General features: G+C 45.0%; 1 protein-coding gene across 3 annotated transcripts in view; it reads right to left on the bottom strand.

Annotated features, from left to right (window-relative positions):
- The window catches only part of kcc (solute carrier family 12 member kcc), a 288,496-nt gene that overhangs the window by 25,398 nt on the left and 249,703 nt on the right, over positions 1-13,395 (bottom strand). For all 3 annotated transcript variants that reach the window (XM_089580433.1, XM_089580432.1, XM_089580431.1), the window contains 7 exons: positions 8,648-8,794; positions 6,689-6,743; positions 3,888-4,018; positions 3,210-3,445; positions 2,703-2,911; positions 1,981-2,136; positions 1,472-1,570 (listed from right to left, as the gene is read on the bottom strand). In XM_089580433.1, the coding sequence (XP_089436559.1) occupies positions 1,472-1,570; positions 1,981-2,136; positions 2,703-2,911; positions 3,210-3,445; positions 3,888-4,018; positions 6,689-6,743; positions 8,648-8,794 (1,033 nt within the window). The remainder of the gene's footprint in view (positions 1-1,471; positions 1,571-1,980; positions 2,137-2,702; positions 2,912-3,209; positions 3,446-3,887; positions 4,019-6,688; positions 6,744-8,647; positions 8,795-13,395) is intronic.

The raw sequence follows: 13,395 nt of genomic DNA, 5'->3' as shown, positions 1-13,395 counted from the left end.
TGACCTCTATAACTAAACTTGATAAGCACAGAAGGAATACTACGTGCCTGCATGCTGTAACTTGCTATTATGTCATCTGTGTTGATACAAGTGATTTGTGTGAATCTGCACATATGCCATATGAGCCATATGAGCCACCACACTGCCAGTACCAGTTTGTCTGGAAGACACTTATTAAGTGCACCTTCTACACGGGTCTGAATGCCATAAATACCGCAGCAGTGCTTATGCATTCGCTAACTTTTTATTATTCCAAAAATGTCCATGATGTACTCTCCTGTGCTTGATTTCATAATGTACACTGACCCTACAACATACCTCAGTAAAAACACAAAATCTGGACAAAGAAAGAACCACACAATTCAGAACCTTCCATCATTTGGTGGCCACATCACTTCAAGTTAAGGATCAGTCTCTACCCCAGCAAAATGCTGGTTGAGATAAACGTCATGTCCCAAACTCCTAGCACAAATAGATCATCATTGTGAAATTTCATATCAGCCAGAATAATAGGCCTGATGTACACATGACAAGACAAACATCTGAAAAATTCACATGCTCACATATCTTGCATAAATTTTTTACTCCAAGATTGCACATCAGTAGCGTGGCTTTTTGGGCTTGTTGGTACATAGTTCCAATACACTGTAGCACAGCAAAAGATGCACTCGTGGTGTTTGTCTCTCGTCTCTTGTGTCCTCGTCTTTTACTGCGCTACAGTGTATTGGCACATCACGTGTGCCTGTGCATAATTCAGAAGTCAGAACATATGAGGCAACCGAGCTATGATATGTTGGTATCTTGAGATTTACATAAGGGAAGGAGAACTATTGCAGAGAAATACCAACTGCCATGAAGAATTCTGATACAGCAAATTAGAAACACAAGCAGACAGCACTTGAACAATCAAGGTGGCTGCTCTTTACACTGCTGCACAAGGTGATATGCGTCTGGTTTTCAAGTCAGACTACCTCTTTTATGATGTATAATCAGGCAACAGTATACTGACATGTGGCAATCTTTAATTCTTATTTCTGCTGCACATGTTTCACAGTGACATATTTCAGTTTCACATGACATGTTTCACAGTGGTGCTCCTCTAGGCATATTTTTCAATGTACACAAATAGTGATGATCCTTTTCCTTGGTGTTTGAATAAGATTCTAGCATAAAACTTCATTAAAAGTTTCTTAAAATGCTTTCCAGCTTAACTGATGCTTAGCCTGTCTTCTGTTCCAACATTTTAACTGCCAAGCTGGATTACTGCCACTCGTTAATTGCGATTTTCGTGCATGAAACCTACCTATGAACAGCTTAGGTATATCAATGCATTCTATACAGAAAAGGTATGTTATACAGTAAAAACAAGGAAAGATATAGGAAGGACTATTTTTATATTTTACTAGAAAACCACAAGCAATTCAGTTTTTTTGAGCTGTACAACTGCTGCAACTCTTGCCAGAAAGGATACAAACAATAGATGTAGTCAGCTGTGCAGCCAAGGTTCCAACAGGTATTGACTTTTGGGCATCAGCCAGGTCACCAGAACGATTCGATCCAGCCATAATGCCTTTCAGTGAGGAAATGAACAAGAATAGTTAAAAAGGTTACAAACAAGAGTTATGAAGCTTAAAGCATCAAGTAGCATTACAGCTTAACAGGAACAAAGTGACTGTTTACAAAGGCAACACGCAAGTGAAATTTCTTTAACTTTTTTTTTGTCTTTGGTGATCTTTTTCGCAATATTCACCCCAAGTATTTAAATTGAAATTTATGTCTTTGGAAAGCATATTTTCCATCACTTTCATGCATTTTGCATTTTTTTACACCTCACATATTTTGCAGAAAAAAATTCTGTCTGATACCTATCAAAAACGGCCATTTTTCCCATGGTAATTAAGATTTTAACTACAGACAGCAAAAGAAAACAACTGCTATTGACTACAAGACCTTAAGTCATGAGAAAGCAAACTGCCTCACCAGTGACCGAAGGGAAGAAGATGGCCACAAGGAAAGTGAAGGAAGTGGTGATGTCACACACAATCTGGATGTATGAGTCGCTCTTGGATGGGAAGTAAGATTCATCTGATGACGAGATTACTTCTCCTTTCTCCTTAAACATGACAGGAATGTTCTCTGAAAGGAACATAAATGAGAGGAGAAAAAGCTTTCAATGCATATACTTCGAACTTTCAAAAGTTGTGTTTTTAAAGCTAATTGTGTAAAGTATGCAAAGTTGTTCGGTTATCAGAGTGAAACGGTACTACAATGCCAGAATGTTGATGTAAGTGAACAGAAGAGAAATCTAGCAAAAAGATTACATTCACCAGACATTAATAATATGTACACTACCTAAGCAGATGAGAAAAAAGTTCAGGTATGGTCTTTAGTATATGTACCCTCGAGGACAAAAGTCTCTAGGATACTTGGAAAGCAATTTAGGCCCATAGGCACTATGTTTCTCGGCAATCATATTATTTCACTACTAGATTAAAGAATGTGAGTTTGACTTTCACCTCCCCAAGTATGGTGTTGATCCGGCAGCTAATAATAGAGCTATCAACTTCATTTGTGGCTAGTGTGTGCTAGAGACTCTTTTCCCCGACTCTACATAATTAAGAGTCACTCATGCCTGGCATATGGAACTTATTCTAGACAGTTCCAAGCATTATCAGAGTTCACCGAAGCTAGCGCAGACTCACCAAAGAAGGCACCACTAGCCAGACCAGGCAGTGCAGTGCGCAAGTGTGCCTCATGTTCCTCAAAGTAAGGGTAGCAGGTGTGTTCTTCCTCCATAGATTTATTTTCATTCTCTTTGCAAAAGATGTGCCACAGTGAGTTGGAAACATTGCGGTCCTTGGTGCAGTTGTAGTCACCACCACTTAAAATGCGATCACCCAGGACACAAACCCTGCAACCAAATGCATGGTTAAAACTGACAGCACCACTGGGGAGCTAGAAAAAGCTGCAAATATTAACAAATGACCGATTTATTGCATGACATTCTCAGAACTGCTGCACTGACAGGCTAGGAGAAAACTGGAGGTCCTATGAAATGCCTCACACTGCAGTGATTGCACATATTTGCTTCAAGCCAGGCAGCTTATTGAAAATACTAAAAATAAATATGTAGTTATTTATGCTTGCTCCTTGTTCACTCTGTATGAAACAAAACTAAACCTTTTGGAGTAGTATCTACTCAGACTTACTCAATGCCTGGCTTTCCAGCATAGTTGACAAAAGCTCCCACATATACAGAAGTGATGGAGACGAGAACACAAAACAGGGCTATGGGTGCAAGCTTGGAGACAAAGGCAACTCCAATGAACACCACAAAGGTCATCAGCACAAGCAGGATGGAGCCATAGGTGCGGAAGTTGTGGTACATGACCTCCTGGTCCTCTCGGAAGTCTCCATACAGGGACATCTCAGGAACCAGGTAGTTCTGTGCAAAAAAAATAATGGTGATGTAATGATGCACACATTCTAGAGACGCATCTGCCTGAACGTGCACAGCTGTTGAAAATAAATAGATGAACAGGAAGCAAAAACCATTTTGCAATGAACTTTGCATTTCAGTACTAACTTGCTTTAAAACTTCAAAACTGAAAGCCAGTTCAGTGTTTTCACATATCGTGTGCACAGTGGGAGCCAAGGCACTAGAACCACTAGGTTTATAACAATACTTGTGAGCCATAAAAGTAGGTAAAGACAACATTAATTGTGACAGGGCTTCAACCCCATGAGCTTAGATTTAGACGCCTCTGCAAGTTACCAGCACTCAATTACTGCCTCCCGCCCCCTTTCTACATTCAGCCCCTGTAACACATCCCTGAGTCATCCCATATTAATATTGGTAACCAGTATTGCAGTGGAAAAATATTTACCAAAAATATTTCAACAGCGCCAGTAATGTACATGGCTGCTGCCACAGTGGTCGCTAGGTAGAAGAGGATCCCTACAGCACCTCCAAACTCCGGACCGAGGGACCGTGAGATCATAAAATAGGAACCACCCGCTGCAAAACACAATAAAGACCAAATTAGAGCCTGAACAAGGTGTAAAAAAGTAAGCAGCAGATTGATAATGAAACTGCTTGCAACATCATGTTTCTGAAGTATGTTCATTACATTCCAAGACCAAAAGCAGCTTTAAAGGGTTTAAAGAGTACTTTGAAGTTTCCACGCACTTTATCTGCATGCTGTGCAGGTTGAAACAATGAAGATCATCAAAACAGAAACCCCTGAGCACAGACAAGTAGCACTAGACATGTCAGCAGTAGTAATCAGCAAAATGTACTGTTTTTTAGTACAAAGCAACCTGATTACTGCTTTTTTTTTTCATTTATTTGTTTCTGGAAAATTTTCAAGATTCTATATTGCAGTCCACTCATCAATGGTAACGGTAGTCAGTATTTGAAAAATTGTGGCCTTCTAAGAGTTGTGAACCTGAGTTGAAGACTGCGTCATCAAAAGCTGGCACAATGACCTTGTTCCAATGATGAATAATCATATGCTTTAGAACCACACAAATCTGCCTAAGTCCAACTTACATTGGAAAGTATGATGTGCATTAAGTGTCTGCAGCTCCATAATTAGCACCCCACCAAACCCCACTCTATGGCTACATGAAAACTACTGACATTTTTTTGACAACAGATTCATTAAAGTCCGCATTCTGAACCCGTAACCTGATAATTTATAGTAAAATAGTGCTACCAATAACTTCACAAACCATTCTTCTTGGCTTTACTAACTGAAAACAATAGTATTTTCATACAGACACCACATGTGCTCAGTACAGAAATGCATCACTTTGCAAACGATTTAAATGAAAGCACACAGTAGCTATTAAAAACTTCGAAGGAAAGTTGCTCGAAATGGTTAGCGTTCTGTAAGGAGACAGTCTGAGCTAGAATTTTTATATTCTTTGCATGCAAATCATCTTTGCAGAAGAGTAACTCTTAGTAAATCTATGCCCCGCCGCGGTGGCTCAGTGGCTACGGCGCTCGGCTGCTGACCCGAAAGAAGTGGGTTCGATCCCGGCCGCGGTGGCCTAATTTCGATGAAGGCGAAATTCTAGAGGCCCGTGTACTGTGTGATGTCAGTGCACGTTAAAGAACCCCAGGTGGTCGAAATTTTCGGAGCCCTTCACTACGGCTTCCATCATAGCCTCAGTTGCTTTGGAACGTTAAACCCAAACAAACCAAACCAAACCTTAGTAAGTCTATGCACTCGCCCACAACACACTTACACATGGTCTGGCAATAAATTTAATAAGAAAAAAAGTTCAGGGGCACTTTGACTGTCTAAAGTGCGTAGAGGCGAAAGCGTATTCCGAACCACTTTCGCTGCTTCTGTGGCACTGGTGGCGTTACATATAATTGAGTACTAATTACTAAGTGATGACAAATCACTAATTAATGCTTAATTACTGATTAATGCCTGAATACCAATTAAATGCTAATTAATGACGCTTAAGCTTCGCCTTTAGGAGTGGAACGCGACAGCGTCTCGTAGCGCTGCCAGGGAGTCCACGGAACGCCACCACCCGTTCGGCGCGATGCCTTGCCCTTTGAACACAACGCTTTTTGAGTAAAGGAAACAACGCACTAATTCTCTGTCATCTCGGTGGACACCTGAACCGCACCGTAGAGGAAGGGAGGAAGTGGGAGTGAAAGAAGAAAGACGAAGAGGGCCCGTAATGAAGGAAATGAAAATTGTATTTGAGGAAAGGAAATTACGCAGTAACTGTCTCACATATCTCGGTGAACACCCGTCAAAATTCAGGGGGGCACTTTTTTTACCTAAAGTGTGGTCACTGATGTGTGGTTAAGATGTTAAACTTCGCCTCTAAGAGTGGAATGCGACAGCATCTTGCAACGCTGCCAGGGAGTCCATAGAATGCCATTGCCCATTCGGTTCTACGCCTCGCTCATCGGTAAATTGGTTTTTGAGGAAAGGAAATGTATCTGTCTCTTATATCTCGGTGGACACCTAAACCTCTCCGGAAGGGAAGGGAGGAGGATGAGAGTGAGCGAAGACACCGTATTCACTAGACGCGCCTTTGTTCATTCCAAACCATTGAGCTGGCATGGCGGAGTGGATAACATGCTCGTCTCGCACGCCGAAGACCGGGGTTCGATTCCCGAGCTCGACCAATTTCCTACTCGTTTTTATTTATTTATATGGCCTGAGTAGAAAAGTTAATTAGGCTAATTGGGTAATTAAGCAATTAACTAAGCTCAGTCTCTCTTACTTGGAGCATCACTATACGATCCCTTCAATTGGTTGCATGGTTACTAGGCAAAGTACAATTGGCCGGTTTGAAATTTGCGCACTGTGACGTCACGGCCGTTTCGACCAATTGAAAAGCGTGACATTTTCTGTCGACAACTGCAGCTTACAACGACGAGGCATTAAAGGCTTTCGCCTTAATATATGAAATATTATGTACTTAAAGGGAAGTGATCAGGAATTAAACTAAGATGAAAGTATTCATATGATGGCATAAGATCACACTTGTTGACAAATCAGCATAGATTAGTCCATATTGGTCCATATTTAGAATGAACCCACAGCTGCACGGAGTCACCATAAAGCAACAACTCTTCATTATATTTTCTAGCCTAGTATGCAGCTTCCAATTATAAAACTTAGAAAATAAAATTTAAGGTAAATGAACTTACCGGGTACGATTCCATTGGTTGCAATAGCACTCAAAGAAATACAGGTCGTAAATGTCTGCAAGAAAACCGCAAGCAGACACAAAAAACACAGAGTTAAAATTTGGACACGAAAAAAGGCAGATTTTATTTGACACCAGCAAACTAAAATTACAACTTAATCATAGGCGCTGACTGTGGGGAATGGGGCTTTAGCCTCCATCCCCCCCAAAATTTTTTTTTGGGGGGGGGGGGGGGGGGCTGTGCCCCTCTGGAGGTTGAGTGACGGGGCGAGGGGCCAGCATGTCTTCTTTCGTGAGGTTTTGAACAAATCAACTAAAGAACTATAGTTACCTAAAAGCACAGCTTTAAAGACTGTCTTAAACAGCAACATGTACTTAGATTTCTCTCCAATCAACAAAGGAGAAGGATGACAGCACTAAGGTCCAGTTCACCATCAAGCGATCCAACTGGCAATGGGAGCTCTCAAAATGTCTCCTGCTCCAAATCTTTTTGCGGAATCAAATGAATGGCCACTTGATAAGTACACATTTTTCTTCAGCGTTTTCAAAGACTTAGAACCGTCCCCAAACACCAAAGTAATGTCTTGACCCGAAACATCAACTATGAACGGACCTTTCAACATAACCCATCTGTAACTCCACCTTTGTTTTTTGCATGAAGAGCGCCTCAGAGCACTTTGGCTCCTATTTCTGTCTTTTTTGTTTTTTATCGGGCTTGATAGTCCATTTACATTTTTGAAAGACGAAGAGTTGATAATCCGTCTCTAAAATTTTGAATTGTTAGCTTACTGCGGAAATGTTTGCATTGCTCAGTGTTTCTTAGACACAAACAGTTTAAAATCTCATTTGGATTTCTGAATATTTTGGTTATTGTTGATATTTTTCAACTGCCGAGTGGTTTTACAAAAATGAAGAGTTTGTAATGAGTTTGTAATATATGAATTGTTAGCTTGGTCTGGAAATGTTCGTGTTGCCCAGTGTTTTCTCTTAGTTTGACTAGGGTCCTTATGAATGTATACCAATAGCTTATGCATTTTTCAGTTTTTTGTTCATTTATTTATTTAGTACCTTAAAAGCCAAAGGGTGATTCTTTTTACATATTCGCTTAACTAGAGTCAAATTAAAATTATGCCTAATAAGTTTATGTTATATGTTACATAAATTATGTTTACATAGCCTCCCCGCCTATGCATATCTCTAGCCAAGGAGCACGAGGGGTGGGGGGCCAAAGAAGGGGAGAGAGAGAGGAATTAATGAAAAAGAGACAGAGTGCTAAATGCCCCCCTTTCCCTCGGCAGATTGAAAACTCAGCACCTATGATCCTAATACAATCGGGAGGGCCAGTATAAGGTCAAACAAGCCGAAGTCGAAAGTATCAGAGGCTGCGACTTTAAACGTGACAGCCTCCCAAAGGCAAAGGTACAAGCCAATAAAAACACTAAACATCTGTCTCCCGCTGAACCTCGCGTTGTGCACTGGCTACCCTCATTAGGTTTGCCTAGACAACCCACAGACGAAGATGAAATTAAACAGAAACTGCATTCAACCGTGCGCATATCCGCACGCCATAGGAACGGCGAAAAACACAATAGTTATTTCACATTTTAAGCCCGTAGCAACCGGAAGCCCTTCCACGCTTGGTACACCAAGCCGGCTTCGCCGCAGAAAGACTATGTATGCGGTGAAGCCAGCTTGCCTACACTATGAATATATCGTCTGTGTGTGTGTGTGTCTATATATATATATATATATATATATATATATATATATATATATATATATATATATATATATATATATATATATATATATATATATATATATATATATATATATATATATATAAACAAGCGCGGCAAACGAGGCAGGGAGTTGGTGGGGAGGGATAAAAATAATACGGTCGGCGAATGGAGCTCCCGTGCAGCGAGAGACGGCAGATGAAGGCAGGCGGCAAACTTACCACGCAACAGCACATGAAGACAGTTAGAAAGGCGACGGGGACGCCGGCTGTGCCGACGATCCACACGAGACGGATGAAGAAGATGACACCGAAGATGTTTTGGATGCAGGGGAAATAAACACCCGCCAACGTCCCAAGATTGGCTTTCTGCAATAAAAGAAACGCACGCGTACAAGGCTGTGAGCAACGAACTCTGCAGTAGCAGCACGTAATCCATATTGCCAAGCACTGTAATTATCTAATGACCACAAACCAAATCAGGTTATAATCGGCCAGCGCATATATGACTTCAAAGACATATATTTCATTCGCGGAAACCGCTGAAAATGAGCTAGTCACTGTGTGAAGGTATGGCGCAGGGATATGCATGGTGGTCGCGGCTGGTGGACTAACCGGCCTTCCAATGAAACTGTCAGCAAGAGATCCCGAAGCAGAGAAATGAACCCCGAAAAAACCCGTTCCCATCCGCACAGGAGTTGACAGATTGTCCTGAAGGCGCAGTGTTATTTGTGCAAGAACCAAGCTTTTGGATTGGAAAAAAGGTTTATAAGAACGCTGAGCAAAGGTGCTGTTGGCAATTAAGTACTAACCAAGGAAATGAGCAGGCAAAATGCATGAGCACTCCACGATACGCTGCACGCTTATAATAGAGAGAATTATTGACAACGGTTTTCCGCTTGATGGATAGACTCCACTGTTACCAATCCACGCCAAAGTTCGCTCGATCGCTGCGAGTCAAATCATACAAAGGGTAAAAACAATTGCAATTGTGGGATATACAAATATCCTTCATCACCCCCGCGCCGAGTCACGTGACGAGAGCGCGCGCCGCAGGGCATGGGGAGAGGGGCACCCGGCCACTCTCCTCACTCCCAGCTCGGACGTGACGTCACGCCTACGCACTGGCTGTGTAGGGAAGGGGTCATTGTCTTGAGTGCAACCGGTTGCCCAAGGGGGCGGCAATGTCGTAGGGGTTAAAAGGGAGAGCTCGCGGCGGGAACGTCTCTCTCTTGCCGCGGCGTTACTGCCCGACTGCCCCGCCGACTCCCTTCCTGCCCGCGCCTCCTGGGCGACTACCCAACGCCGGTCGACGACGACTTGGTGAGCAACTGAACTTTTTATCGGATAGAACATTCTTCCGCAGTGTGCTTTGCCTTGCGCTAGGTTAATAAACTGTTTCCTAGCGTACTCTGTCGTTGCCTATTTCGTCCGAACCCGCCGTGGCTGTGACTTTGCGCCACGGGTTGGGGACACGAGTCGCTTACGAGAACGCCCGCGCATAGCCGGCACGGAAGCTCGCCTTCCCGGCCGGCTGGACGCGGAGTGACCCCATACAATCAACCACGAGCGGCTGTAAAACGGAAGCCTCGCAGCTTTCTCACATCGCCAGATTTGAAGAGTCCCTGCCGCAGGGAAGAATTTAGAAGGCGGTCACGTATATTCGCCACGCATTGTTTTTAAAACTTTATTCGAAAGGGGAAGGGTCAGTGTGGACCTTCAATAGATCGATATAATTTCTCGCTCAGTGGGAGACGGTCGCCCCCGCCCCTTAAACCCACCTGCCGTATTGGCATGATCCAGCAAACAGGAAGTACGTTTACTAAAGTTTTTTCTTTCTTTCTCTCTATCTCTCTCTACACAAATTCCAATATCGCTCACGCTACACGCATCAAGGCACGCGACGCGTTGGCGCTACTGCCCGCTTTGTTACAACACGGGCCCGTTGGCCAGCTTCTGCCGCAAGGGCTTCTTTCTACACGAACTCACAACGCACAGGTACGAGGAACATGGTAGGGAACACTTGAATCTCGTTGAAGGAACAAAATTTGTCTTGACTTCTGCGTTGCAGGTGAAAGGGCATTAATGCCCTTTCACCTGCAACGCAGAAGTCAAGACAAATTTTGTTCCTTCATTGTGTCCACAGGAAAACCACCTAGACAAAAAAAGTAAGCTTCGCCCTTACTTGAGGAGTTATAGTTATAACTATATACGCAGGTAAAATGTTCCATTTCGTATTGCTTCGACTTGCACAAACGCCGTGACCACTTGTTCTCTCAACTAATAGCGAATTAACTGCCTCAGGTGAGAACCGCGCTCATTCGGAGAGTTACAGAAGGGTGGAAAATATACACGAAAGCCCAAAGTGATTCACCGCGTTTCCAGCGTTATACACGACACGTCGTGTCTTGTAGGTAACTTCTGGAGAGAAAAGTGCAGAATACAGGGTTCAAATAAGTATATACCGCAAGAGGGAACCCGTATATGAAGAAAAACGCCGTACGAAAATTTCTTCTTCTTCAGTCAATCTCAGAAAACTCATTTCTAATTCATTCCGCAGTGAAAGACAGTGCAGCTAATTAGAAGATGCTTCGAGGCAATGCTTTGGGCGAAAGCGTTCCTCAACGGCCAGAACTCCGCTCTATGTACTATATATGTAATGTTTTTCATAGAAGCCCGCCACTAATTTTTTAAAATACTTCTTCTGAGATATAAAAATGGCTTCTGCGGCATCGTAATACCGGTGATGGCGGACATAGGAAAAAAAATAATCATGCTAACTATATAATTTAGGCGCTTGGGTTCAGTTATATATGTGTAGTTAGTAATGGCTACATCAGCTCTCGTATGGGCAGCGCGCAGAGGCAACCACCGCAGCGTGGGTGGAACAGAGAAAGTCACGTGGCACGTGCGCCGCAAAGTGACGTGCGCTGGGGGCGTTGTTTTGCGCTCGCCAAAACACGCTCTTTCAGAAAGCGCACGACTTCTCGGGCGAGGTAGCCAAAATTTTCTCAGCCACAGCGCCGAGGGTAATAGTGTAACAGCTTTTTTGAAATGAAAAAAAAAAAACTCATATGGCTATTACTAACAGCCCGCTGAAAATCTCTAATTGCAATCAAGTGCCTAATTGTAATTGTTAAATGAGTAATTACCATTAATAATAGCCATATCTGCTTTTCGAATTTCGAAGGCGCGATTGCCCTAGGCGCCGTGGCTCAAGAAATTTCGGCCATTTCTCGCGCAATTCGAAAATCGCGAGCTGGATGTTTCGCGCACAGCGCCGTCCATCAAAGTCGGCAGTCCTCCAGGTTTAACCAGGGGAACGCCGACTGCGCTCGGAGCGAGCGGACGCATCTTATATGCGGTCTGCGATTTTCCGGCGATTTCACCAGTTTCCGGCTATTTACAGCCACCAATTTTTCACAGGACGGCCCGCCACCAATCCGGCGTCACCTGTGGGACTTTTAACCACTTTCAGGCGAGTGCCTTCAATTTTACGGCCGATTTGCGGCCACGCCCGACCGCGGAGCTAGGCCTAACGGCTCAGCACGCCTAGTGCGTGCTCTGCTCCCACCTGCGGCGGCGACGCCCGCTTCGCCTCGACGGCGCTTCCCTGCATTTAAAGATGCAGTACACAGTCACCGGCACGGATGTTACCGCCGCGGAGCTGGCCGATGGCACTTGGACGGCACTCGAAATGCAACGCCGCTACAGACGCCCGCCACCACCGGCAACGCCGCCGGCCACCACCCAAACGCCCGCAGCCAGCACTGTCCTGTCAGACCAACGACCCCGCGGCCGTCCACCACCGCCGACTAAAAGACGACCACTTCCTCGCCTGCCTACAGAGGACTACAAAATCGTCTTCCGACCGCAAGGCACCGTCGACCTCAACGCAGTCGGCCCGGCCAAATTGGCGATGGCCATCTACAACGCCGCCAAGATCGACGGCCGCCTTGCAATCACCGCCGACCAAGTCCGCATCCACCCAACAAACAACACTGTCACCATCAGCACACCGGACAAAAAACGGGTGTTGCTGTATGCTAAAATACGAACTTTAACCATTGACTCCAACGCCATCCTGGTAGCCACGTACGCCCCAGCCCCCGATGACTCCGTGCGAGGAATCATATATAGAGCCTACAGTCACGAGACCGACGCTGAGATCCTCGCTGAGCTCCAAGCTCGAAACCCCGATCTCCCCGTAGTCGCCGCACGCCGCATGGGCCGCACACGACATTTCGTGGTGACTATCGCTAATGCCAAGCTACCCCGCTACGTGAGGTACCTCGGCTTCACTTTTGAGGTGTTCCCCTACAAAAGCCGTCCGGAGGCATGCTTCAACTGCCGGAAGCTAGGCCACAGGGCGGATGTGTGCCCCCACCCGCGACAACCAACCTGCCGACGCTGTGGCGCAGCCCATGACCCTCCTCCAGCTGGCCAACCGCCCACGTGCCAAGCCTCATGCATCATCTGCAAAGGTGCCCACCCTACAGGCAGCAGAAGCTGCAAATACCGGTTCACGTCCTCCACTCGGCCCAAGTCTTCCCCATCGGTCACTGACACCGATACCGGCTCCAGCTCGGCAAACCCCGGACGCCAGTCCCGGTTCCGAGACCGCAAACGCGGCGACCACAACCTACTGCAGGACGGCTCCTTCCCCCCGCTGGGCAGCGACAGCCCTTCCAGTAGCACTCGCAGCCGTTCCACATCCGCCTCACGCAGCTCTCGGGCCAGCTCTCAAGCCCGGCCGGAGATCAAAGCAGCCAAACAAGTTGGATGGAAGACTCCTGCACAAGTCACCGCTTCTCCACCAGATTCACAGGTAAGGGAGCTGGCAGACATGGTCAAGGAACTACAGCTACAATTGGCCAAAGCAAACACTAAAATTCATAGCCTAGAATCAGCACAGGCAAACCCCAAATTGCAACCACAGCAGGTGGCTCACGCTCCCACATCCGACCCCG

Source organism: Amblyomma mixtum, chromosome 3 (genome assembly GCF_055824585.1).
Source record: "Amblyomma mixtum isolate Tamu chromosome 3, ASM5582458v1, whole genome shotgun sequence".
In the NCBI taxonomy this organism is placed as follows: Eukaryota; Metazoa; Arthropoda; class Arachnida; order Ixodida; family Ixodidae; genus Amblyomma; species Amblyomma mixtum.
Note: the sequence above shows the minus strand (reverse complement) of the source record. Positions and strands in the feature narration are given on the sequence as shown.